A 27,048-nucleotide genomic window follows, 5' to 3' on the forward strand; every position below is an offset into this window, starting at 1 on the left:
TCCGCCCACTTTCTCCTTCTCTTTATTTCATTTTTTTTGCAAAGGTACAAACGACTGTAAAACGGCCCGGCGGGCCTCAGGTGCGAATACACAATGTAGGAAATATAAATAGTCCCAAAAATGGCGTCCTTCAGTTCATAGGGCTCTACGCCATCGCCACACAGACCGACATTAAAGCGTTAAAAACCTTCCGGAAACTTTCAAACTGCATTTCAACCACGAGGCTCGAGTCCAGTCGCACGCAGCCGCCGCCAGGAGGAGGAGCACTTCCTGTTTCACCTTAAAGGGACAGTCCGTCAGTCTACCTGCTGAGAGTCGTGACGTTCAGACCCCGCCCCCTTCCAATGAAGCCACTCGTCATCAACATTTTTTCTAAAGAAACGACTTCATGAGGAAAAATGGTTTTTTTCCTCAAACGTGTAGAAAGTTGGAATTTTAGGCTACAGTTGCCCTACGGTAACCGCGGTAACCACAGTTGCTAGGGAAAATAAATAAATCTGCATTCTGCAGATGGCGCTGCATTCAAATCCTCGTGATCACGCGGCCGATGTTTTCCGAGCTGCATGGAAACCATGCCGGAAGTTGTAATAGTTCACCTTCAAAGTAAAAGCTTTGGCGTCACAGGCAACAAGATTTTAGCGCGTTTGCAGACAAGGTGCGTGTTCAGCGGGCGATCACAACAACAACGGGTGGTTACCAGGGCGTCAGTCTGCGTTAACAGGATATTTGTAATTTCATTATCTGAGAAAAGAATCAGCTGGTTAATCAAAACAAACTGGACATTGATTTTTCTAATCGATAAAAAGTTTTCAGGTTGTGAAATCTTGCTAGGTTTTGCGCTCGATTTGCCCGAAAACGCCACGACTTCACCGATCTGACCGTCCGGCTCTCACACAGATTTGTCTTAATGTTAAACTGTTCCTTTGACGAACACAACATCGTGAAAAGAAGCTCCTCCCATCACGTGACGGAACTGAGCCGAAGGATCTGAGCGCGATCAGAAAACTTTCAAAACAAAACGATGAGCCTGCGAGCCTGGCGTCCTGAGTGGGCCAACAGGAAATCTAAAGAGGTCGGGAAAGGTTTGACTCAAAGGCACCTGTTCAGGTACAGCGCTGGAGTCCGGAGGCGCTCGCCACCTCATCTCACAGGAGAAGCTCAGTGTCACGCTGCATGCCTGTCAGCTCAGCTCAGCTTTTTATGGCGTCACAGGAACACCACGTGAAACCGCGCGAGACGGTTCACGTGTTGATTGGCGGACTAATTGCGTGGAGTTGCAGCGGAGGAGTTGCTGTGGACGAAAGGTTTCTAAGAGGAAGAGAAACCACAGCAACCAGAAACATTGGCGAAGAACAAAAGGACCCAAAGTGGCGCCCTGACGAACTCCACGCTGAAGTAGAATTTGCTCAAATGAGTAACTAAGAGAATAATTACAGGTGATGTGGTGATGTTCCTCAAGTCAGCGGCTAGACACAACAGAGGAGATCTCCCACACAGCTTCTCGAGGTCCAGCTGGATTGTGGGTAATGGAGGGGGCGGACTTAATAAGGCAGTTTATTTCCTGGTCACATGACTTGAAACAGTATTCAACAGCAGTTTGTTCCAGACGTCACTGCTGGACTACAGGGGTAGGCGTGGCCACAGCTTCGATAGCATAACCCAGGCCGCGTTTCACACCCTGTTTTAAACTGCATCAATGAGCAGCCGAGCACCAAAACAGACCAGCCTTTCAGCCAATCACAATCTGTCCAATCAGCCTTGGATCTGGTTTCTGATTGGCCTGATCTGGATGAGAGCAGTGGAGTGCTCCGCTAACGGAAGGGCGAGCTGAGGCGGGATGTCCTTTTCTAAAAATAATCGTAAAAGCAGAGCTGAGCGTTGAAAGGTGCCGTAAGGACTGATGACCAGAATCAAACACCTCCGCTGGAGGACTGGGGGCGAGGGGGGGCGGCTGCGGTGGCTCCCTCCTCACTTCAGCAGAGCCTTGTAGAGTATCAGGGAGCGAGCCGTGGGCCGATCGTGCTCCATACAGAAAATTAAGTCCCTGAGGTTAACTCGTGTGATGCGCTGGCGGGGCTGCTGGCGGGAGGAGCCGGCCACGGAGGAGCCGGCGGCTGAGCCCGAGGACACCTGGAGAGGAGGAAGGAGAGAGGAGGCAGTGAGCAGGAAACAAACATGGAAGGAAAAAACATCCTGATGAGCTAAAGCTGCACTTGCTGTGCGACCTCTGACACACCGTTTGTCTCGCGGTCTTAAAAAGTGCCTGAAGCACAGCGACCTTTGACCTCCATGTTTGGTGCATTTAGAGATGCCGGGTCTATGCCGAGGCTCCGCCCCATGTCTGCACAAGCTCTCCCACGCTGCTTTAATCCCTCGCTGGGTCCAGACCTGCTGCTGGGCCACACCTGCGTGCGGAGGGCGCGCCGGCAGCCGGAGGTCAGGTGACTCCCAGCCCTGCAGCGATTAGTAAAAGTACTGAGCAGCTGCTGCTCCAACATGCCCGTCGCAGCAGTTCCAGTCACACGGTCTAAGGTGAGCCAATCATATTCAAGCATCCAAAACGAGAGAAACTGATGAAGCCCCCCCCCCCACGACCGAAAAGGCCCCAATAATTCAGAAAGGCCCTGAGCGATGGGTTCTCACAGAGCTGCAGGTATCTGCAGTCAGCTGATGGCGAACGTGATGGCGAGCTGCAGGCTGACCCGATTACCGAAGCCGACCAGGCTCATGTTGGCGAGGAATTCAGAGCGAGCTGCTCCTGAGGATGACGGATGCTCTTCCTCCCTCTGCTGGATGTTATATGAAGGAAGATGGACTTCCTGTTTCATTCAGAGCTGACAACGCCACAGTGACACCTGCGTGCACGCGTCTGCGACTCAGTCCTGTCAGCACATGTCACGGCGTCCGAGCGCTGCTCCCTCTCCGCTGGAAATTTCCAGCACAAAGAGATTTGTGTTGCCTCTTTCTAATCTGCCCTGGAGCTGCAGCAGTTTGCCCTTCAGCATCCACTGCAGGCCCGATCAGGCTTCAGCTGGGTCTGCCCGCCCCGGACCCGCCCCCACCACCTCAGGCTGTAGCCTGCTCTGAATGCACGCCTGCAGACGCCTTGTTTCACCAACAGGAAGCACAAACGCTTCCTTTCATTCGGCTTTGATCGCCTTCAGGCTCAGTTTGAACTCCTTTGTTTCTAACAGTGGGGCGCATTCGTGAGAACACCTGAGCAGGTGTCACGGCACAAACGCAGACTCTCCCAGCACCAACCACAGCTGCCCCGACACCGCCTCGCCCCACACGAATGCGACCTCTGTCCCTCAGCGGGCCGTCTAAGCTTGTACCATTAACACTGATGGTGTGTGAACTCACGCTCAGCGGGGGCTCAGGTAAAGGCTCCATCTACACCGACGCCCTGCGGGCTCGTGAACGCCCCTCAGGGTGACTACAGGAGCCACTGCGGTTCACTCTGCAGCGCTGCTGCCACACGGTAAGGTTTGAGCTTCTCATTGAGCTGACTCCTCTGAGCTCAGAGCGTCCACGAACACAAACGGCGTCTGATCCTAATGCAGGCTGAGCTCAGTGAGCTCGCGCCACACACTCCATCGCGTGGTCATTCCTCTCAACCTCCAATCAGGAGCTTCATTTCCTGAGAAAAGCACTGACAGCTGCAAACATCTGGAGCCCAACCCAGTTCATAAGCCAATAAGTTAACTCATTAGTCAAACGAGCATGGCGCCAGCACACCGTTACTAAAACATGAACACAGCAACTCCGACCGGAGTGCCTCGCCCCTGTTGCCCCGCCCCCACGCTTGCTGCCAGCTGCTCTGTATCTGCTAAACGAGCCCAGAAATGCTGGATTTCTCTGTAGGGGCTTGGCTTTGTCTGCGGCTGCTGGGGGGCCAGCCCCAGGCAGGACAGGATGGGCAGGGGGGCACCACCCACCCCCGCTGTCTCAGTTCATTTCAGAAATGAATGGCTGCCCCTGAGGGGAGGGGGAGGTGGCAGAGGGGGAAAGTCAGACCCTCACAGCCCCCAGGCACACACTGACCCCCTTCACTCAACTCTGCTCACATTCACAGCCTGAATTGAGGAGAGGGAGGGTCGTTATATACACGCGCGCTCTCTCGTGATTGGTCAGACACGCTGCAGGTTCTCCACTCTGTGCCATTAAAAGCGCAGCAGCAGAAGAAGTAAACCTACAGTTCCTCTGACGACCAGCGGAGGCAGCAGTGAGTCATCACCTATACGGGTGGATAAAGGTGGAGGTTGTTCAGTAATGTATTCAACTGGTCATGCAGGGGCTCTGAGCAGTAGCGCCCCATGATGCACAGCTGATTGGAAGAACAGCTGAGCTAGCAGCTGACATCATCACACATACACGATGATGATGATGATGATGATGATGTGGTTCCCTGCTGTGTTCTGTTTCTTACACCACCTCTGAGCTGGTGTCTTACCTCTGTGCCAGCTCCGCCCGGTGAGTCCAGCTTGCGTTTCTTGCGCGGGCCGATGGCGGCGAGCGCAGTGAGGTTGGCGTCTCTCTGTCGCATCTGAGCAAGCTCCTGCTGCTGCATCTGTGGGAACAATCAGAACATCAGGAATACTCACATGACTCAGTTTTTACACTTAATGAAGTCACAGACAGACAGGCCCACAGACAGACAGACAGGCCCACAGACAGGCCCACAGACAGACAGACAGGCCCACAGACAGACAGACAGGCCCACAGACAGGCCCACAGACAGACAGACAGGCCCACAGACAGACAGACAGGCCCACAGACAGGCCCACAGACAGACAGACAGGCCCACAGACAGACAGACAGGCCCACAGACAGACAGACAGGCCCACAGACAGACAGGCGCACAGACAGACGCACAGACAGACAGACAGGCGCACAGACAGACGCACAGACAGACGCACAGACAGACAGACAGGCCCACAGACAGACAGACAAACGTGCAGACAGGCGCACAGACAGACAGACAGGCGCACAGACAGACGCACAGACAGACAGGCGCACAGACAGGCGCACAGACAGACAGGCGCACAGACAGACAGGCGCACAGACAGACAGGCGCACAGACAGACGCACAGACAGGCCCACAGACAGACAGACAGGCGCACAGACAGACAGACAGGCGCACAGACAGACGCACAGACAGACAGGCGCACAGACAGGCCCACAGACAGACAGGCGCACAGACAGACAGGCGCACAGACAGACAGGCGCACAGACAGACAGACAGGCGCACAGACAGACAGACAGGCGCACAGACAGGCCCACAGACAGACAGACAGACAGGCTCACAGACAGGCGCGCGCACAGACAGACAGGCGCACAGACAGACGCACAGACAGACGCACAGACAGACAGGCGCACAGACAGACAGACAAACGCGCAGACAGGCGCACAGACAGACGCACAGACAGACAGACAGGCGCACAGACAGGCGCACAGACAGACAGGCGCACAGACAGACAGACAAACGCGCAGACAGGCCCACAGACAGACGCACAGACAGACAGAAAGGCGCACAGACAGACAGACGCACAGACAGACAGACGCACAGACAGACAGACAGGCGCACAGACAGACAGGCCCACAGACAGACGCACAGACAGACAGGCCCACAGACAGGCCCACAGAGAGACAGACAGGCGCACAGACAGACAGACAGGCGCACAGACAGACAGGCCCACAGACAGACGCACAGACAGACAGGCCCACAGAGAGACAGACAGGCGCACAGACAGACAGACAGGCGCACAGACAGACAGACAGGCGCACAGACAGACGCACAGACAGGCGCACAGACAGACAGACAGGCGCACAGACAGACGCACAGACAGACAGGCGCACAGACAGACAGACAAACGCGCAGACAGACGCACAGACAGACAGACAGACGCACAGACAGACAGACAGACAGACGCACAGACAGGCGCACAGACAGACAGACAGGCGCACAGACAGACAGACAGGCGCACAGACAGACGCACAGACAGACAGGCGCACAGACAGACAGACAGGCGCACAGACAGACAGGCGCACAGACAGACAGACAGGCGCACAGACAGGCGCACAGACAGGCCCACAGACAGACAGACGCACAGACAGGCGCACAGACAGACGCACAGACAGACAGACAGACGCACAGACAGGCCCACAGACAGACAGACGCACAGACAGACAGGCGCACAGACAGACAGACAGGCGCACAGACAGGCGCACAGACAGGCCCACAGACAGACAGACGCACAGACAGGCGCACAGACAGGCGCACAGACAGGCGCACAGACAGGCCCACAGACAGACAGACGCACAGACAGGCGCACAGACAGGCGCACAGACAGACGCACAGACAGGCCCACAGACAGACAGACAGGCCCACAGACAGGCGCACAGACAGGCGCACAGACAGGCGCACAGACAGGCCCACAGACAGACAGACGCACAGACAGGCGCACAGACAGACGCACAGACAGGCCCACAGACAGACAGACAGGCCCACAGACAGGCACACAGACAGACGCACAGACAGGCGCACAGACAGACAGGTGTACCTCTTTAGCCTTCTGCTTGAGTCGAGCCTGTTCAGGGTCTTCTTGTCTGGCACGACTCTGGAAGTAAAAACAGAGTAGATGCATTAATCTGCTCATCTTCACCTGTCAGACATCGGCCCACAGCTCAGACATTATTAAAGTTTGGGGTCAAGGGAGCAGGTAACCTCGGTAATCGACACAAAGAGAATCCTGGGTGATGTTGCAACAGCATCCACGGGTGGAAACGATCACCTGCCCCAGGCCACCGTGGCGGGTTTAGATTGAACTCCTGACCTGTTGGGGCAGCAATGCACCACGTTGCTGCTAGTCTGCTTTATGCAATTATGTGATCCCAGCATGTGATGTCGTCAGACTGCATGTCACCGATTGGCTGGTCAGTAGCATCACTCGGTTCGTTCATGAAAATTCAAACCGCCATTTTTGAAAAGAACTGGTTACAAACAACAACAACGGTGTGTTCCCCGAGCGAAAAGCCACAGAGCGAGCAGCAGGTATATCGGCTTTGAAGCGCTCGTGTCGCGCGATGTTCTGACATGTTGCTATGACGACGATCATGCAGGTTAGGTAGTAAAGCATTGTGATGGAAAACCAGTCGATCCAAGTCAAGCCGTGGCGATCCATGGTGAGCCGATCCGAGTACTAATGGAGAAGGCTCTGGAAGGAGGGAAACGGTAACTTCAGGCGTGTGGCGTTACAGTTCTGGAGTTAAGTGGGCGGGCGAAAACAAAAACGCTGGTGTCCAAGGAAGAACCCAAAGTTAGACAGCGGAAAACGGAAGAGAAAATGGCGAGGCATTGACGAGCTCGTTTTGATGAGAGCAGCCAGTCAGTGGTTTGTTCCAACTGTCGGCAGCACGACTAAAAAACTGTGAAATTATCAACCACAAATGGTCTAAATGAGGAGGAGGAAAGCATCCTTCGAGGAATCACAGCTGCGCGGGGTTACATCAGTCTAAGTACATGCGGGACGAGGACCTATATGTTCTCCCCATCTTTTACCTACAGTCTGTTCTTTCAAATCAGAGTGTCTAAGCTCAGGCGGGGACAGAAGCACGAGCTATTAGTGTGAGCTCATCAGTGATGAGCAGAGAGACGCCTGAGGGCACACAGCGAAGCAGAGATCGTTACAGAAACAACCTTTTCTCTGTCAGAGAGGACAGAAGATCCAGGACCGCAAACAGAGCTCCTCAGTTTGGACTTCCTGCAGCAAACACACCTGAAATCTAACCTGCGTGCACGCTGAGGGTTAGACTGCGAGCCGCCGCCTTCATCCAGACGGCTCACGCACTCATTTTAGAAACACGCCTGAGAGTGAAGGTGTGCTTTCACTGTGAGCTGTGATTAGTGGAAACTAGGGGTGGAGCTGAATTCGAATACGGTGTTCGGAAAGGCACGAATATCGCGTTTTTTACGAATAATTATTTCAAATAAATACTTTAAAAAATATTTGTATTCGGGAACAAGAAAAACTTTATATCAAAAAGCTGAGTTTCCTCATGAGACTGCAGCGCATGAGTGCACGAGCGAGTGACGTGTGGGCTGCTCCACAGCAACAGAGAGGCTCGGCTGAACTGCATCACTGGTTTTGTTGAATAGATTTTTGTTCTACCTTAACTGGTTTCCGGAGGCAGTTTATAAGTTTCGCGAGGATCTGAAGATTAATCAATTACGCTGCATTATTGACGTCTGCACAGGTGCTCTCGTGTTCGCTCTGTTTACGCAGCTGTTAGCGCGACATTTAGACCAGCGGTCCCCACCCCCGGCCATGCACCGGTACCTGTCCGTGAGCCTTTTGGTACCAGGCCGCGAGTGTTGAGGTTCAGGTGTGAAATTTACGGTTTTCAGGGTTTTATCGTTAATATTTATTGTTTTGATCGTTACCTCAGTTTCTCTGTCTTTTGCCGTGTGTTATCAATAAATTTTATTTGGTACCAGTACTGGTTTTATTTTGCTGCATTTATCCGCAACACCTTAAAGGCCGGTCCGTAAAAATATTGTCGGACATAAACCGGTCTGTGGCGCAAAAAAGGTTGGAGACTGGATTTGGACAACAGGCTGTTGACAGAGTAACGTTAAAGTTCGGTTTAAAAGGTTAAAACAACGCTTGTGTAGTTGTGTCGAATTGTATGCACTTGTGGGAGTTATACAGTGGGGCAAAAAAGTATTTAGTCAGCCACCGATTGTGCAAGTTCCCCCACCTAAAATGATGACAGAGGTCAGTAATTTGCACCAGAGGTACACTTCAACTGTGAGAGACAGAATGTGAAAAAAAAATCCATGAATCCACATGGTAGGATTTGTAAAGAATTTATTGGTAAATCAGGGTGGAAAATAAGTATTTGGTCAATAACAAAAATACAACTCAATACTTTGTAACATAACCTTTGTTGGCAATAACAGAGGTCAAACGTTTACTATAGGTCTTTACCAGGTTTGCACACACAGTAGCTGGTATTTTGGCCCATTCCTCCATGCAGATCTTCTCGAGAGCAGTGATGTTTTGGGGCTGTCGCCGAGCAACACGGACTTTCAACTCCCGCCACAGATTTTCTATGGGGTTGAGGTCTGGAGACTGGCTAGGCCACTCCAGGACTTTCAAATGCTTCTTACGGAGCCACTCCTTTGTTGCCCGGGCGGTGTGTTTTGGATCATTGTCATGTTGGAAGACCCAGCCTCGTTTCATCTTCAAAGTTCTCACTGATGGAAGGAGGTTTTGGCTCAAAATCTCACGATACATGGCCCCATTCATTCTGTCCTTAACACGGATCAGTCGTCCTGTCCCCTTGGCAGAAAAACAGCCCCATAGCATGATGTTTCCACCCCCATGCTTCACAGTAGGTATGGTGTTCTTGGGATGCAACTCAGTATTCTTCTTCCTCCAAACACGACGAGTTGAGTTTATACCAAAAAGTTCTACTTTGGTTTCATCTGACCACATGACATTCTCCCAATCCTCTGCTGTATCATCCATGTGCTCTCTGGCAAACTTCAGACGGGCCTGGACATGCACTGGCTTCAGCAGCGGAACACGTCTGGCACTGCGGGATTTGATTCCCTGCCGTTGTAGTGTGTTACTGATGGTGACCTTTGTTACTTTGGTCCCAGCTCTCTGCAGGTCATTCACCAGGTCCCCCCGTGTGGTTCTGGGATCTTTGCTCACCGTTCTCATGATCATTTTGACCCCACGGGATGAGATCTTGCGTGGAGCCCCAGATCGAGGGAGATTATCAGTGGTCTTGTATGTCTTCCATTTTCTGATGATTGCTCCCACAGTTGATTTTTTCACACCAAGCTGCTTGCCTATTGTAGATTCACTCTTCCCAGTCTGGTGCAGGTCTACAATACTTTTCCTGGTGTCCTTCGAAAGCTCTTTGGTCTTGGCCATGGCGGAGTTTGGAGTCTGACTGTTTGAGGCTGTGGACAGGTGTCTTTTATACAGATGATGAGTTCAAACAGGTGCCATTCATACAGGTAACGAGTGGGGGACAGAAAAGCTTCTTACAGAAGACGTTACAGGTCTGTGAGAGCCAGAGATTTTCCTTGTTTGAGGTGACCAAATACTTATTTTCCACCCTGATTTACCAATAAATTCTTTACAAATCCTACCATGTGGATTCATGGATTTTTTTTTCACATTGTGTCTCTCACAGTTGAAGTGTACCTCTGGTGCAAATTACTGACCTCTGTCATCATTTTAAGTGGGGGAACTTGCACAATCGGTGGCTGACTAAATACTTTTTTGCCCCACTGTATGTACGTTTATGTTAGTCTTTTGCAGACAGCAAGACGTAGGCTATAGGCTAGTTAACCTTAGCAGAGGTTCCCGTTGTCCATTCACTACTTACTATAACATTAATTAGAAGTGTAATGCAAAAAAATGGATTTTTACTCGAATACAAATACTTCCCCCCCCTCAACAGATACAAATACCGGCTGCTTTGCACATCTCTAGTGGAAGCACTGATCACTAGGCAGGCCCATAAAAACACAATTTGATTTCACGTCCACGAAATTATAACCTTTAGAGAAACATGAGCTTTCTTGGTGAGTTTTTCCACACAAACATCACACGTGGAGTTCCACAGGGCTCAGATGTGGGTCCTCTGCTGGTGGACATTCACAGACACACACATCTATCCAACGTCTCCGTCATTGCAACTCTTTATACGTTGGCTCTGATCTGACTTCGCTGCATGCAAGCTGTTTGTTTTTAAGAGTCTCGATGGACCAGCTTACTTAGCAGAACTTCTGAAACCATATAATCCTGCGGGCGCTGAGGTCCACCAACCAGCTGCTCCTGCAGATTTAACAGCCTTCCCATTGGCTCCTGATCTTTAGAACCTGTCTGGTCTCTCAGAAGCAGAAGCCCGGCCTTTTATACAATTGCAGTTTGATTTACTTGTTTCATTTTGTGTTTAGTTTAGTGATCGTTTCTACTTAGTGTATATTTGATATAACTTTGCATAAAATGTGTTACATCAGGACGGGGAACAGGAAGCTGGTCCTCTTCAAACTCAGCTTCTTTCAAAAACATTTCATTTTAAACTGAACTCTTCAGAAAGGTGAACGCAGAAACGTGTCCGTACCTTGGCGGCCTTCAGCAGCATCTCTCTCTCCTGCTCGTCTTTCCTCTGTTTCTCCAAACGCTCCAACTGCTCGAAGAAACGCAGCTGAGAGCGAACGTCCGACGTCTGCTCGTAGCGCTCTTCATCCTGATGGGGGGGGAGGAGAGAAACGGGACATGTAAACCAGACTCCATTTAAATATCTGCTAATTTAACATCAGCCTGCGCAGCTCAACGGTAACAGCAGATCTACAGCGGAGTCGTCCAGAAACAGCCCGACGGCGGCTCGATCTAAACGCAGGTGAGGCACGCTGCGAGCGTTCTTACCTTCCCGCCGTCCGTGCGGTGCTGCGCGATGGCCGAAACCTTCTCCAGCAGGGTGCGCAGCCGGGACTGCGTGGCGTGGGAAACCAGGTTCACCACTTCTGGCGGGACCTCGCTGACGCCAAACTTCTTAGCTGAGGACGAGAAAACAGAGATCATCAGGACGGGACGCCGCTGCACGTCAGCAGGTGGTTTCTGCAGGTCGATCATCCCGGCTTCATTTCCTTTCTGAATTCGTCTTCATCAGCGCCTACAGTTCTCCTCCTGTCCTCGAACTAGTTTTAGACTCCTCCCTGCATCCTTCACTAAGAAACAGCCGACAGAGGAGGAGGAGGTTCCGACTGACTCAGCTGACCTTTGAGGCTGAAGGTGAAACAGGCTTTCAGGCGTGATACCTGAGCAGGTACAGGAGAATCAGGAGACCCGCTGATTTGCTGAGTTTTCACACTGACCTGTGTCCAGGATGCGGCGGAGCAGCAGGCCGCTCGGCAGGAAGGCCTCGTCTTTACACGAGCGGATCTTTGTGCCCACGAGCTCCGAGCTGGTGGCGAGGATTCGGGCGTTCTCCTCATTGAGATTGACGCCAGCCATCGAAGCCACGTCGTTGATGTCGTCGTCATCTCTGCGGGTTAAGAAAAGGAAAGCGGGAAGGTTAGGGATGTCGAGGCTGAGGAAGAACGTGTCAGAGCTCAGGTCCACACTGCGAATGAAGCACAGCAGCGTTCCCCAATCTCATTGGCCCAAAGATGAAGTCACTTCCTGTTTTTTTAAACGCACACACTTATTTTTTATTGCAGTGTATTAAAATATGTTCCTCTCACACCTACACTCAGCTTTGCTCGCTGTGGGCACACACTGCCCCCTGCTGCCTCATCTGTGAACTACGCTTCCAACAGGAAGTGGTGACTAGTCTTTTTTTTCTGTTGGAGCCTTCGCCGGGTCAGAGTAACACTCCGGCTCATCGCAACCCCTCTGACCCAAATCAGGAACCAGTCAGAGCCAGAGACGCTGGACAGTCACTTCCTGCTGTCACAGGTCACGCGTGCTTCATCATCGTGACCTGTGCTCACAGAGGCCCAACCTTAAGAACGCTAACCTTCTCCAGACTGATCCGACACGGTCAGGTGTTCTCAGCTCATGTTTTTAAATGAATGTCACTTGTGCCGTTTCAGGTGAGGCGACCCTCGACCGTCCTCAGTAAAGCCGACCTGTGTGACTGAAACAGCTGTTCTGCACTTCCTGTTTTGATGCTTGTTTTTTGGCGCTCCGGGGCCTCCGTATCTCTGTTCGACCTCCGGGACTAGTGTATCCATCGTTCCGTGTCCATTGTTAGTTTACAGGTGTCACAGAAACTTTTTACTTTTTAAATAACGTTTTGCTCACCTGAACGTCCCGCCCCCTGGATCGCTCAGCTTCTTCTGATTGGCCTGAGCTGCAAGGTTCACAGGGCTTTTGCTGATGATGGTTGTGGGTCCTCTCACCTGCAGCGTAGCTGAAAAGGGAAAAAAGCATGCTTATTAAAAAAATAAAAAAGCTCCTCCCACCAGCTGTGAAACAGGCCTGATAACCCTGCGGTCTGCTGCCACCTGGTGGTGGCGCTTGCTGCTTTTTTTTAACCTTTAAAACAGCCGATTTATTTAAAACTGAGCAGCTTAAGCTGCGGGAGGCTCCGCCCCTTAAAACAAAAGTGACTCTCCAGGTGCGCCGAGCAGCTCGACAAACTCACCCTGAGGTCTGAAGACAATCGGCGCCCGAGCCTGCACGGTCTGCACTCCAGGTCTGCACACAGGCTGCAGGAGAGCATCATGACATCATCATTACATCATCATCACAGAGGGCTGAGCCTCAGACTTCCTCTGAGGGGTCAGCGTTCACTTGTTTGTTGACGGCGAGTGGCGTGCTCACGGTTACCCGCAGCACTCCGGTGAGGACGTTAGAGTCCGAATAAACGAGTCTGACGCAGGTTTGCAGCTGGAGCGTTTTTCCAATTAAAACATCCAAAATATTTTCATATTTACAAGGTCAAAGGTTACAAAAGTCTTTTTGTTGACCTGTAACCTGACGATTCTTACCAGAGCCGCCGTGCCGATGGGTGCGTTCAGACGGACGGTGCCGCCGGCCGGGTTGACGGGCAGCCGCGGCCTGATGGTGGCGGCGGTGACTGAGCCAGGGGTGGCCGGAGGCGTGACCACGGCGCCGGGGGGTGCAGTCATCAGAGACTGCTGGCTGTTGAGCAGCGTCTGCCGCAGAGCGGGGAGGCTTTTCTGTGGAGACACACACGCTTAACACCTGCAGTAACACCTGCAGTATTCGCAGTACTACAGCCGTACCTTGAGGAAGGGAATGAGGTAGGGTTGTGGCGAGGACTTCAGCTCGGCCTGCAGCCGAGTGGTGAACTCCTCGGGCTCGATTTTGGCGTCCTGAAAACATGAAGACGGCATCGTACGATCACATGACCCCATAGGTCCAATCAGGCGGCAGTGAGCAGGAGGAGGAGCTACTTACGAGCAGGTCCTGCACCAGGGCTTTCACGTTCTTCGAGGTATCCGGCGAGGGCGAGTTGTGGGACGCCAGCTTGATGAGCGTGGCGAGGAAGTTCTTGCATTTCTTTACGTTTTCCTGCATTTCCTGTTGAGGACGACAGAGGGTCAGAGACAGGAAGTGCCTCCATCACAGCAGCCCAAACCTGCCGGATACACCTGAACCCACCTGGGACACCACAGTGACTCTGGTGGCGGGCGAGGCTGCGGGCGCCGGTGTGCCGGTCATGGGGGTGGACGGCACACCGGCAGGTTTGGCGACAGGCGTCCCCCCCGTCGTGATCACCGTCGGCGTCTTCTGGGGGGTCGTCATCTTCACCGATACCGGCGTGATGCTGGGCGCCACTGCGAGCGCCTTCTGTAAAGCAACAGAAAACAGACAAGTCACATGACCACCATCAGGCTGACCTCATGTGACACACGCCGCCGCGTTCGCTCTAAATAAAGACCTGGTGTGAAGATGGCGGTCTGATAAGTTTTAAAAGTTTAGAGCTCAGGTGTGGAAGGTGAGGCGGGGTCTAACACGTCTGTCGCCTTCATCACAGGCTAGCGACCACCAGTGTTGGGAAGGTTACTTTTAAAATGTATTCCATTACAGATTACAGAATACATGCCCCAAAATGTATTCTGTAACGTATTCCGTTACGTTACTCAATGACAGTAACGTATCCTGAATACTTTGGATTACTTAATATATTATCATGCTTTTTACAACAACGTGAATGTCCTATTGCTGTGTGATTTATTACTGTTACTGAAGGTCCGCGACTCCGAACTGTAGTAAAGGGACCTCTGACTAATACGGCGGGGTCGCTGTCAGCTCGTAGCCAAAAAATAGCTTTACTTTGTTGTGTGGGTCAACTTTGCTAGCAGAGACAGAGAGAGGCGTTGAAAGGCTCCAACAGAACTTATTGTTTCAGAGGAAAACAGGAACACGGTGTACAGTCGAGTCTTAATAGCTTACTTACAACTGGGCTCGTCAGGCTCTCTTCTTGGCTGCAGTGGTTATTATTATATTTACATGCTTCCAGCTCCCGTTTTTCCTCGATGACAACTCGTACCTTTCCACTCGCCTTTTTCTCCCTCCTCGCGCTCACAGACCCATAACGTGTATGGCAGTCCATTCTCCCTGCAGCACGGACTACACTGCCCATGATGCTACATTCTTTAGAGCTATGCTTGTAGCATTCTGCCTGTTAGCTTAGCACAACAACGAAAAGGCGCTCTCTCACCCAGGAAACACACAGTCGCAGAGAGAGAGAGAGCGTCGCCTTGTAACCATGGCAACCGTAACGCTGCCGCCTGGAACAACAGAACGTAGCTGTCAAACAAAACCCAAACAGTCCTGACCCGCGACAATATGAAACAGGAAAGTACCGCAGTGTAATCCATTTATTTCAACAAAGTAACTGTATTCTGAATACCACCTTTTTAAACGGTAACTGTAACGGAATACAGTTACTCATATTTTGTCTTTGAAATACGTAACGGCGGTACATGTATTCCGTTACTCCCCAACACTGGCGACCACACAGTTTGACCCACAGCCGTGTGGTACCTGTGGGTACCTGTTACTACAACCTGATTAGTAACAGGTACAACCCCACGCACGCTGAGGCGGTACTAACTGTTAATGGAGCGTTAGAGACTGGTGGAAAAGAGGCTTAAAATAACCATCAGGTGTCACATGACGTGCTGCCAGCAGGAAACACACCTGCACTGCGGCAGTCGTGGAGGGAGGCTGAATCATTCTGGTCTGAGTAGGTGTGGCCAGGCGGACGGTCTGAGGGGTGCCCGGTGCCTGCCGACAGCAGGGAGGAGGGGAAAAAACAAACCGCACCATCAGGTAACATCAGTTCCACCAATCACAAACAAGCACTACAGAAGGACTTCCTTTTTAATTCATTAAAGCCCCTCCCCAGAGCTTTAAAAGGGGAGGGGCTTGACTTCTAACATAAGATAAACTTTATTAATCCCTCGGGTGGGTTCCTCTGGGAGATTCGGTTTCCAATAGCAACACCGACAGAAGTTACAGAACGTGAGCAGAAGATTATCTATACACACATATGTAAAGAAAATATACGAAAGGGATAAAAAGAATAAACAGAATAAGAATACAAGGGCATTGAAGTCTATTGCACCGCTGACTGTTAACAAAAAGTATTGCACAGTGAAGTAAAGAGGCTCTACAGCTTAGCTGTTCCCCCTCCTTTGGCCTCCTTTGGCCTCTGTTCTGGCTGCAGCAGTAAATAAATTGAAAAGTAGGGCTGGGTATCGATTCCGATTCACGAGGTCCCGATTTGATCGATTCGAATCAGGGAAATTTTGTCTCAGACAGTCAGAAATATTATAATTCTGATCATTTATCAGCACATATTCATATTTTTACAGCTTGTCAGACTTTATCAGAGGTGTGAGCATCACAGCAGAGGCCTTTGTGTCAAAGTAAGTGAGCAACACACAAACACATGAAGGAGATTTTCCTGTTCTGGCGTTTTATAGCAGACAACCTTAAAATATTCTGCAGTCGATCAAACACAGAAGAAAACCATGAATCAACATATAAACATGACCTGATGCTGCTGAAGTGAAGCAAAGTTACAGGATTAGAGACACAGCATTTTAAAAAGTTTACATTTGTTCAGTATTGAACAGCAGAAATTACGCTTCCTTGTCAGAGGTCAGTTAAATTAAATCAAATAAAGCACAGCGGCCGACAGCGCTGTGAACAACGGGTGACTGGTGCACAATAATGCAGAAAACAGATTTATAGAGGGGAAACTGTTCTTGAAGTACAGAGAGAGAGCTGTGCAGGAAGTGTGACTTTCTCGTGGTGGAAGCAAAACATCCAAAGTCAGAGTGAGTCCATGACGATGTTTATGTGATGCGGAGTTTGGATCTGCAGCTGGTTCAGTGAAGTTTGGTTGGAGAGACAAAACTACCGCTTCAGAATCGAGCCCAAAAAAGGACGTAAACACAAAGGGCGGACCCCCCGACGCATCAGAATCTGTGAGCTGTCGGCTTTCTCACCTGATGGCACGTACACGGGCACGCCGTTGGGGCTAAACGCCGACAGCTGACTGATTCTGATGCGTCGGGGGGTCCGCCCTTTGTGTTTACGTCTCTGTGCAGAATCGTGTTCCTGCTCGCATTTACTGTTTTAGCTGTTTGGTGGTTGTAGAAATGTTGTGAGGTTTAACCTGAGATTCTGGCGTTTCGGGCAAAATCAATATATTTAAAAATCGATTCAGGATTTGAATGAATCGATATCGCCTCATTCAAGCTAGAATTGATTATTGATTATTGAAACCCACCCCTACTGAAGAACTTGCCTGTGATTGGTCAAGCTCATCAGATTGGGAGTATGACAGTGAAACAAAAATTAAATGTGAAGTAAAAAACTCTCGCACCTGCATTGTGTGGGCGGAGCTTACCGTGGGGGCAGTGCTCACCCGGATGGTGGTGGCGGCCGTCGGCGTGGCGGGTCTCTGCGTGATGCTCGTCACCGCCTGGCTCTGCTGCGTCTTGGCCTGAGCCTGAGCGAGGACCTGCTGGGGGACCATGACCAGCTGACCCGTCTCAGTCCGGACCAGAACCATACCTGCAGGGGGAGGAGGAGGGGGCAGGTCAGGACATTTACTGTAAACTGAGCACTTACTACGCCTGAACGCAACACCTGACTCTTCACTTCCTGTCTCAGCTCTCACCTTTGACCAACCCACACAATCAATCGTTCTCAACAATCTGCTGAATATGGTCACGTGACCCCGAGGAGCTGGAGACTCGAGCTAGTCCACTGATCAGAATCCTTTATTGATCACTGCTGTGGTCGCTGTGGCTCACACAGCAGGAGCAGGAACTCAAACAGAGCCAACCTCAGTCTGACAATCTGCCTGCTGATCAGATTATTGATTTAACATTCACACAACAAAAACCTCAAAGCTGCAACTATGAAACGTTCAGATTAGTCGATTAATCAGTCATAAACTGATCAGCAGCTGATCACTTCATCGATAGCCTTCCATCAGAGGCTGCCAGCTCTCAGCAGATCAGTTACTGAACAGAATCAGGTCCTCCTCAAAGGGACGATCGATCACTGATCGGCTCACAGATCAGCTGGGAGACTGTGGGTCACCTGGTGTGTGTGTGTGTGTGTGTGTGTGTGTGTGTGTGTGTGTGTGTGTGTGTGTGTCCTCACCTTGGGGCATGGTGAAGCCCTGGGGCAGCTGGATGGTGGTCTGCTGCTGGGGCCGGACAGCCAGCGAGGGTTGCGAAGTAGCGACCCGGGTGGTGGCGGCCACCAGCCCGGGTCTCTGCTGCGGGATGGAGGTGGCCACCACGGCCGGTCCGGGCGGCCTCACCACGGCCACGGCGGGCTGGGACACCCCGTTGACTGCGGGTTTAGCCCCGGGGGAGGGTGACGTGCTGGTCCCGGTCTGAGGGTGGCTGATGGGGGCCTGGACCGGGGAGGGGGTGCCGGTCAGTATGACCGAGCTTCCGGTGGCGGGCTGGCTGGGCACGAGCACCTTGGCGTGCATGAGAGGGTTGTTGTGGTTCACGACCTGAGAGGCGGAGGCGGCGGGGGCTGCCGGCGGGCCGCCCTGCGGGTCGAGCCCGTTCTGGGCCGCCGGGCTCGGGAGCCTCTGCAGGACCGCGGAGGGGGAGCCCCCGGAGTGCTGAGGTACGGGGAAGCCGGGCTGTGAAGTCGCGGGGCCGGCCCCGGCGGTCGCAGGAACACCGGGAGAGCTCACCAACTTGGTGGCTCCGGTACCGCCGTTCACGCTCTGCAGTCCGGGCGGAGAGCTCCTGACCGCCTCCGCAGCGCTCGGACCCGGGACCGCAGCCCGGGGGAAGCTAGCGCCGGCGGCCGGAGCGCCGAGAGGTCCCGGTCCCGGAGAACCGGCGGGCGGAGGCGGTCCGACCGCGGCCAGGCTGGCTCCCGCGGGCCCGGCGGAGGTAGACGAGGGCAGCGGTGCGGTGGACGGCGGCTCGCTTGCGGCGGGCTCCGGGGTCAGCACCGCTCCGGGATGTCCTTGTTGCGGCTGCTCCGCGGACTCCGCTCCGCGCACTTTCCCTGAGAAGTGGCCCGCGGCCGACGGAGCCGCGTCTCGTTTCCCGGCGGAAAACGGAGGCGCGGGAGGCTTTCGGTCGCCTAGCTGAGATTCCAGAGAACCGACCAGGTCGCTCACCGCCTTCTCGTCCACCTCATTGAAGAGCATGTCCTCCAGTGGGTCGGAGGCTCCCGCCATCTTTGATGCTGGACCGTTGTGCAAATCGTATTTTAGAATGTACGCATGCGCCGAGGATCCGGCTCGCTTCCGAGCATAGAGATAGGAGAGGCAGATTTTCCATTAGAGCCGCAGCTCTTTGTGTACAGGTGAGTTCGCAGGTGAGGGCAGAGTCCAGCCACTCAAAACTTTATTTGAACACAGGTTCCGTTCCGTTCAATTCAGCCAACGAGGACAAAGAGGCTTCGTATATAACCCGTAAAAACAAAAGTGGAGTAAAAGAAAACAAAAGGATCCAGGAGAAACCTGATCAGATTCTATCTATCAATCAGATTTCTCAATAATCTGGTCAATAAATCCTGCTGATTTTATTCCACACATGTTTACATCTGTGAACTGTCACAATCCACCACTTCAACAGAGCCACACGGTCCTTCCTGCTTCCAGCTCTAAAGCTTCCGTTTTTTAGAGGTGGGCGAGGAGCTTCGGAGGCAGCTGAGATAGTTCGGGAGGATATTTCCTAGAGGTTAAAGACATCTGACCTGGGAAGAGCTCCCAGGAGAAGGTGGAAACTGACCAGGCTTCAGACAAACATTGGATGGTGAATAAATAAAAGAATATTAATAAAGAATCAAGAAAACAAAACTGACCCTTTAATTAAACGTGTTGTTTGGTATGGTGCTATGGTAGAGTAGTTCTATTGTTCCATACGAGGGCCAGCAGCTGCCGTCTCTTCTATCATCCTCAGATCTACAGCTGACGAAGCCGTGAAATATCGCGATGCTGGGTAGTATCGTTAGCCCCCGCGCTCAGAGCCTCAGATGGAGGAGCAGGTAGCCATGTTGTAGCCGCGGAGCGCAGTAGAGTCAACACACACAGACCCCCCGAAGGATCGTTTCTGTTTCGCGTGTACTTCACACAAGGCGCCTGTCCGTTTCTCTGCTAGAAGCTCCCAGTCACGGACAGCACCATGAGCGGCGGGACCCCCTACCTCGGCAGCAAGATCAGCCTGATCTCCAAGGCCGAGATCCGCTACGAAGGCATCCTCTACACCATCGACACCGAGAACTCGACAGTGGCGCTGGCTAAAGGTAGCACTGCCGCGTGAGTGGAGGGCTCGCGGCTATGCTCTTGCTCGGTTTAAGCTTTGTTTGTGTTGCTGAGTTGCGGCTGCGCGGGCGTAAACAACGGTGATTAGCAGTTTTAGCCGAGCTTAGCACGCTAAACTAAACCCATTGGCTAACACTATCATGCTAACATTCGTCACAAAAAGCGTGTTCTGCCGAGCTAGCATGAAACTGCACCGACTTATTCGGATTCAAGCGGATAAAGGGAGGCTAAACTGCTGTGACGGCTCACACCAGCTCTCTGTGCGCAGATAGAGTAACAGGTGATTCACCTAACCGGCTAACGCTAGCCAGTAGAGGAAGCCGACACCATGCTCGTTTCCGGTCAGCCTCACCTGCTCGCCGCACTCTCTGACGTCACTGAGTGCACGTCACAGACCGGTGCAGGCGGAGCCGGGACAAGTAGTATAGTGGATCGCGTGGTTTTGTGGTGCTATGTCCAAGCGTTATGTTGTGCGAGTGAAGCACGGTGTCACGTGACCTGTGACAGAGCAGGAACAAAAAAAAACAAAACAACACACACCAGAGTGAGGGCTGTATGTATATGTGTTTCCTTAGATTTCCCAGAGCCCTCTGCAGGTATTCCGGGTGATCTGAGAGGAGATGTGTCCGGTCTCCTCCCAGCTCAGACCACAGCTCCTCTGACCGCCATTAGGTGCCTGACGATCAATAACTAGGTCACCCAATGCTCTCCTCTCTGTAGTAGGGGCATCACCTAGACTACTGTTCTGCTCTAATTAGCATTTGGTGCTCCATTAGGGTGAATTTAAGAGGGGTGGTTTGAACCCTGTTTCCCCTTTGACCTGTGATTCTAGCAGCACTTTGTTTCCTCCTCTGACAGTTCGTTCGTTCGGCACTGAAGACCGGCCCACCGACCGGCCAATTCCGCCTCGGGATGACACGTTTGAGTACATCATCTTCAGAGGCAGCGACATCAAGGACCTGACCGTGTGCGAGCCACCCAAACCCACCTGCTCGCTGCCCCAGGACCCTGCCATCGTCCAGGTACGCCCGTCCTGAGGAGGCAAGGTCGTGTTTGGCCTGTGGGCTGTCTGATTGGACTTGGCCCCTCTGACCTGAGGGTCCTGACCGATCCACTTCCAGTCTATCTTATGTTGAAATATTATTTCCACCACTTCCTGTAAGCTGAGCTATGTGTGAGAGAGCTTTATTTTAATCTGTCCCCTCTGCTATCACAGGACCTTTACTGTGAAAGGGACAAATTAGGCTTCCTGTTTCAGTTTTCTGCGAGAAATGAAACGAGGAGCTGATGTGACCTTTAACCTTTCTTCCTCCTCCTGCAGTCATCTATGAGCTCCAGCTCCTCGTCCGCCACGGCGCCAACCCCATTCCAGTCAGCCGGTTCCTACGGCCTCTTCAGCCGAGCTCCGGTCCCCGCCTACAGCCAGTTCAACAGCAGCCCGTTGGTGTCGCCGCAGCTTGGTGCTGCAGGTAAGCAGGGGGGGTGGGGTTCTCGCCGGGCATGAAATCCAAGGGTTGAGGGTAGATCAGGGCGATATGGCCAAAAATATTTATCACGATATATATTTGAAAATTTGCGATAACGATATAACCGACGATATAATTGATGCGAGACAAAATACAACTCCACAACATTACTAGCGCAAAAAGACAACCTTCCATTTATTTTCACTTAAACAAGAAGCTGGTTTTTATGTACATTAAAGCTTTATAAAAATGTAACAGTGCAAATGCAAATTCCTTGCTGAAAGTTTAACCCAAAGGCATTTCCAGTAGAAATGGGCTGACATATCCTGAGCATAACCATGTATAATATCCACTGAAGTTAAAAAGAGGTGCTTTGCAACATTAAACTGCAGTGTGCAGTACGTATTTTACGGACCATAAGGTGCACGGGATTATAAGGCACATTAAGCGAAACAAAGCAGTCAGATAAATCAAACTTTATTAAACTCATTCTTCTTGCTTCCTCCACTTCTGTACCATTGATTCATTAATGTTGAATCCTCTGGCAGCTGCTCTATTCCCATGTTGTTGCAGTATATGAATGACTAACCTCGTATTGTGGATGGATTATCTCAGTTGTTCTCCTGACTGAAGTTTGGTCCGTTTACAGCATCCTGCCATGCGCTTGCATTTGTCTCTAACCATGAAGAACCTTCACGTTAACTTTTATAAGTGGAAAAGTGTTAGTGTTCGTCCTCCAGCTTCACTGTTTATGTTATGCTAACATAGCTGTGTCGCTAGCGATCAGGTAGCACATCATTATATACCAGCTAGCCCAACTTCAGTAACCCTACAAACGTCACTGCTGTTTAGTTTCCTGTCTTCATTTATGTTGGAAGTGATAGCAGAGCTGTACGTTTGAATGTTTTCAGAAATCTCTCAGTCAGAACATGCAATATCATGCTTAGGTAACTAGCGAAACTAGCGAGCTAACTTCCGCTAGCTTCCTGCTAACTTCTAACTCCGTTAAATGTAATAACTTTTGTTTTCATGGATGCCTGGAAGTTAAACTTTATAGTTACACCTGGTAAAGCAGCAATGCTGATCGTTTTATTAAAGATGAAAGAATTTAGACAGTTTTTAACTCTCAGTGATGCTGCAGTGTTGTTTGACCTGAAGTTTACGGAGTTTAGGACCCAGATTACTCCCAGATTTAAGAGCATCTTAGTCCGACAAATACGACAATAACGACGGCCGCTTGCATGTTCTGCAAAAAAAAGTGCTTTGTTGTGTATCTGACGGACAAACACCAAACCAGTTCCACATCACTGAAGTTGGGTTAGTTTTTACAAACCAATTCTGGTTCATCTGTTTCACTCAACAATCGGCCATGTGCGTATGAAAACAAAGCCACTGCGCATGCGCGTTTTACTCATTCTATCGCGATATTTCATTTTCCTATCGTTGCCTAACATTATACCGGTATTACCGTGAACGGTATAATATGGCCCAGCCCTAGTTGAGGGTCTGTCTGTGACCCTTGTGCCACATAACTCATGCCACAGGAAGCGAGCAGGGGCGGTTTGTGGCGTTGGCGTGACTGAGCCATCAAGGCCTTCATTTCCTGCTCCACATGACCTCCACGCGGTCCAGAGGATTAAAAGTCAGCTGCGATGTTGAAGCTGCCGCTCGCAGCGCGTTGTGTCTGCTCGCCAGTTGTTATAAGAAATCCCGATTGCAGCAGAGACGCAGCGAGAATTTCGCCTTTACTGTTACTGCAAATGTTTGTTTCACGTGATCGTGTCATGGACCCATCGCAGTTCGCCTTTTAATGTTTTTGCTTTATTGTGCAATCTTTACTTTGTGTTAAATGACTTCAAAGGTCAGCACAAATTCCTGCGCTGCTTCATCACCGTGTGATGCTGAAGAGTTGTATGAGTCACTTCCTGTCCTCCTGCAGTGCTGAAGCAGGAAGTGAGGAACACCTACACGCCCTGCTCAGTTTCTCTGATATGAGTTTCTCTCGGCGTGATCATTGATGATCGAGTAGCGCCGCACTAACTGTGACCTTTCCCCGGTTCTGCAGGTCGAACCAGCCCAGGTAACCTGGACCCTCTGAGGAAGAGTCCGGTCCTGGATCAGGCAGCCAGCGCCGCCCCCTCAGCCACCACCACTACTGCACCGGCTCCTGGCCTGGGACGCCGAAGCCCCGCCCATGGCCGCACAGCCTCCTCAGGACAGAGCAGCCAGAAGGCGCAGCACTCGCAGGAGAGCGTGGACACGAGGAGAGGTGAGGCTGTAGATGCGGCGTCGGCACCACACATACCGCTCTGTGTTTACAGTATGAGCCAATCGGAGCGTGACGTCCATCCTCACGGTGTCCTATCAGGTAACTGGAAGTCAGTTGAGTGTCACCTGACTTCCTGTTACCTGCATGTGTGATTGCTAACATGTGACATTACCTCGAAGTGCTGCGAGGTCGTCCGTCATCGTGGATGTGCCTCAGTTCACGTCCTCGTGTCTCCCCCTCTAGTTACCACGGTAACTAATGTCCTCCTCGTCCTCCCTCTATTCTTCAGCTGCCGCGGGTGCTCCGTCTAACAGACGCGGCAGAGGAGGCGGTCACCGCGGCAGAGGACGCTTCAATGTGCGCCGGGACGGCCCAATGAAGTTCGAGAAGGACTTTGACTTCGAGAGCGCCAACGCGCAGTTCAACAAGGAGGAGCTGGAGCGCGAGTTCCAGAGCAAGCTGAAGCTCCGAGGTGAGGTCACCGACGGTGGGCCGAAATGCAGCGTTAAGCGTAACGTTCGTCTGAGCGTGTCCCGTTTCTGTTGTTCGCCTCGCAGACGAGAAGGCACTCAACGGCGAGGATAAAGGCGACTCTGGCGTGGAGACTCAGAATAGCGAGAGCAACGCCGACGACGAGTGCGACCCGCTCGGGCCCAACTGCTACTACGACAAGTCCAAGTCGTTCTTCGACAACATCTCCTGCGATGACACGAGGTACGAGTGCTGTCAGTGTGGGCGTGGCTTCTGTACACTGAAGGGGGCGCGGTCACTAACAATGGAAATGTTTTCTGTCCGGCAGGAAGACGAGCGAGCGGTCCGGAGGGTCGGGGTTCCCGAGGTGAGTCGCTTTAACCATAGCCCCGACCACTTCCTGTGTGTAGCGTGCCGCGTCTCTCGCTCACCGCCGCTTGTTTCTCTTGCAGGGAGCGGAGGCAAACGTGGGCGGAGGAGCGGCGGATGAACGCTGAAACCTTCGGCATCCCTCTGCGTCAGAGCCGAGGTCGCCAGGGCTACCGTGGCCGCGGCGGCACAGGTTATTGCGGTGGGCGGGGTCGCCCGGCCAGCCGGGGCTCCTTTGGGCCACCGCAGGGAGGCGGTGGCGGCTACAGGGGAGGATACAGAGGAAACCAGGCCGGCCGGGAGTTCGCCGACCTGTCGGCGTACCGGGTGAGGTCACGTTATTGTGTTTTAACTTCGAGACAGTGAAGGCTCAGGGGGCGGGGTTAGAGGGCTCCTGTCAGACCAACACATGACTTGAGGAAGTAGGAGCTGGAGTTCCGCCCCGTCCTTCTGACCTTAAAGTCCGTCGCCTCTCGGTGCTAACGTTGGCGTTTGTTCCTGTTTTTCTTGCAGAAGGACGACAAAGTGGCGTCGTAGTAACGGTGGGAGGAGTCGTCGGCACAGAGGCGGAGCTTCTTCAGAGGAAGACGAGTAGTTGTTGCTGTTTTGTTGAAAATAATGAAGTTGTGTATTTGTCACCAGCACCGGTGTCGATGCTTGATGCAGCGTAACCTTCCATGTCTGTCAGCGGCAGCGGCGAGAAATCCTCGCAGGCAGCAGCGAGGCGTTTCTGTCATGCCGTCTGTGACGACTTGTCCGACCAATGCCTGCTGACGTAGCTTTACGGGCACTTACTTTCCTCTAACTTCATCGCCAAAATGGCTGCCCGCTCGCTCTCACCTTTTGTAATGTGTATTTTTCTACTGCTGCGTAGACTTCCTGCGTTCTTCTTCGTTGCCGACCCGCTCGCCCTCACGCGTCGTGACCCGCTGTTTCTTTCCCGCGTTTCCTTTGGTTGTGGAATAGGGTTTGGTGTTTTCTCCCTCGGTGTCGCGGTCTCACGTTAGCGTAGCCGCCGACGTGCACACGTCACTGGCGTTTCTTTTTCTTTTTTTCTTCCCGGGTCACACACTAACCGAAAGGTCAAAGTTCACCTTTCTGTCGCCACTTTGTTTTTCCTCATAGTTTGTTTCAGTTGGAGGTGCTGCGGGAAGTACGGAGGACGTTTAATGCTTAAATTAATCCGTTCCCACAGATTCATTAGAATTCCATACTTACCATATGGAAGGTTTAAAATGCCACCGTTTAGAAAATAACTTGTAGATGGTTCACTTCATGTTCCTTGAGCGTGTTCAGTGATAGTTCAGGAACTAAGATGTCAAATAAACTTTATAAAGAGTGAGAAATGAAACCTGCAGCAACAGGAAGTGCTAGAAATATTTTAATTCTGACACATTAAAAACAAATGAACTAAATCAGGCGTGATATTCGATGTTTGCTGTCAGCTGTGAGAGTCCTAAAGACACGTACAGATGATTGAAATCACACTGACACATTAAAAGCGTCTGCAGACAAAACTGAAGCTTTTTCTTGATTTAGGCATTTAAAGTCTTCCGTAGTAGAGTGCGTTTTGCACTTTCCTCATCGTTAACTCGTTCGTACACTAAATAACTCTGCGTTACGGTTACCCTAACGCGTGAGCCCGTAGCCGCTGCAGGAAGTGATGTCAAGTAGAACAAGCACGAGCTCGCTGTAGCATCGTAGGTTAGCAATATTCAAACTCTTGGCGGGTTCTTACTAACGTGAGTCCTGACTCCGCCCCCTCACAGCCAGGCACGTGCAGTGTGACCTCAGGATGCGTTCAGGGTTTCCTTGGCGGTGAACGCATCCTCTCAGTTTGATTCTCGCTGCTGTGATTGACAACAGGTCGATGCCCCCGCCGTCCAATCACAGAGAGACTTGAACAGGAAGCGAGAGATTTTGGACTCGATGTGTCACAGGACTTGATTTAAAGGCCAGTACGGAAGCTCATCAGGGCCAGTAAAGGTGCAGAGTAATGGCTGGATGGACTGGAGTTTATATTTGGCCGTGATGGGCCTCCGTAGGTGTTGGAGCTGCACTTTGACACGTGTTTAAAAATCAAACTTGTTGAAAATAATTGTGTTTTTAATGATGACACGAGCAAAATAAATTGAAGTCACTGAT

The 27,048-nt window shown here is 51.7% G+C and overlaps 2 protein-coding genes across 5 annotated transcripts; one reads left to right on the plus strand and one right to left on the minus strand.

Annotated features, from left to right (window-relative positions):
- Nucleotides 1-4: 4 nt before the first annotated feature.
- On the minus strand, nucleotides 5-20,796 carry LOC147326881 (transcription initiation factor TFIID subunit 4-like). Of its 4 annotated transcripts, none has more exons than XM_086302275.1 (15): nucleotides 18,189-20,796; nucleotides 17,443-17,591; nucleotides 15,705-15,791; nucleotides 14,160-14,348; nucleotides 13,956-14,078; nucleotides 13,781-13,870; nucleotides 13,523-13,714; nucleotides 13,177-13,240; nucleotides 12,834-12,942; nucleotides 11,903-12,072; nucleotides 11,454-11,584; nucleotides 11,149-11,274; nucleotides 6,564-6,620; nucleotides 4,454-4,570; nucleotides 5-2,130 (listed from the first exon to the last, which is right to left on the minus strand). In XM_086302275.1, exons 1-15 carry the CDS (start codon nucleotides 19,237-19,239, stop codon nucleotides 1,969-1,971), a joined length of 2,817 nt encoding a protein of 938 aa, XP_086158401.1. In that variant the 5' UTR covers nucleotides 19,240-20,796; the 3' UTR covers nucleotides 5-1,968. The 4 variants fall into 4 exon arrangements, with proteins under 4 accessions (XP_086158401.1, XP_086158400.1, XP_086158403.1 ...); XM_086302274.1 differs by having other exon boundaries at nucleotides 17,425-17,591; nucleotides 18,189-20,795; XM_086302277.1 differs by lacking the exon at nucleotides 15,705-15,791 and having other exon boundaries at nucleotides 18,189-20,795.
- lsm14aa (LSM14A mRNA processing body assembly factor a) lies at nucleotides 20,001-27,048 on the plus strand. Its single transcript, XM_086302278.1, has 9 exons — nucleotides 20,001-20,309; nucleotides 21,187-21,350; nucleotides 21,650-21,797; nucleotides 23,860-24,063; nucleotides 24,353-24,535; nucleotides 24,621-24,777; nucleotides 24,863-24,901; nucleotides 24,987-25,230; nucleotides 25,417-27,048. Exons 1-9 carry the CDS (start codon nucleotides 20,189-20,191, stop codon nucleotides 25,438-25,440), a joined length of 1,284 nt encoding a protein of 427 aa, XP_086158404.1. The 5' UTR covers nucleotides 20,001-20,188; the 3' UTR covers nucleotides 25,441-27,048.

This window comes from Aulonocara sp. 'chitande type north' Nkhata Bay, linkage group LG7 (genome assembly GCF_057382095.1).
Source record: "Aulonocara sp. 'chitande type north' Nkhata Bay isolate Kocher_YH1m ecotype deep benthic linkage group LG7, A_spYH_male_GT1.1, whole genome shotgun sequence".
Lineage (NCBI taxonomy): Eukaryota > Metazoa > Chordata > Actinopteri > Cichliformes > Cichlidae > Aulonocara > Aulonocara sp. 'chitande type north' Nkhata Bay.

Coding starts and splice junctions, on each gene's coding strand:
- LOC147326881 (XM_086302274.1), bottom strand. CDS start 19,239: ATGGCGGGAGCCTCCGACCCACTGGAGGACATGCTCTTCAATGAGGTG. Junction 13,241..13,522: donor CCATCGGCACGGCGGCTCTG/GTAAGAATCGTC, acceptor GCTCTCCTGCAG/CCTGTGTGCAGACCTGGAGT. Junction 4,571..6,563: donor TCAAGCAGAAGGCTAAAGAG/GTACACCTGTCT, acceptor TTGTTCCCACAG/ATGCAGCAGCAGGAGCTTGC.
- lsm14aa (XM_086302278.1), top strand. CDS start 20,189: ATGAGCGGCGGGACCCCCTACCTCGGCAGCAAGATCAGCCTGATCTCC. Junction 24,778..24,862: donor ATCTCCTGCGATGACACGAG/GTACGAGTGCTG, acceptor TCTGTCCGGCAG/GAAGACGAGCGAGCGGTCCG. Junction 24,902..24,986: donor GGAGGGTCGGGGTTCCCGAG/GTGAGTCGCTTT, acceptor TTTCTCTTGCAG/GGAGCGGAGGCAAACGTGGG.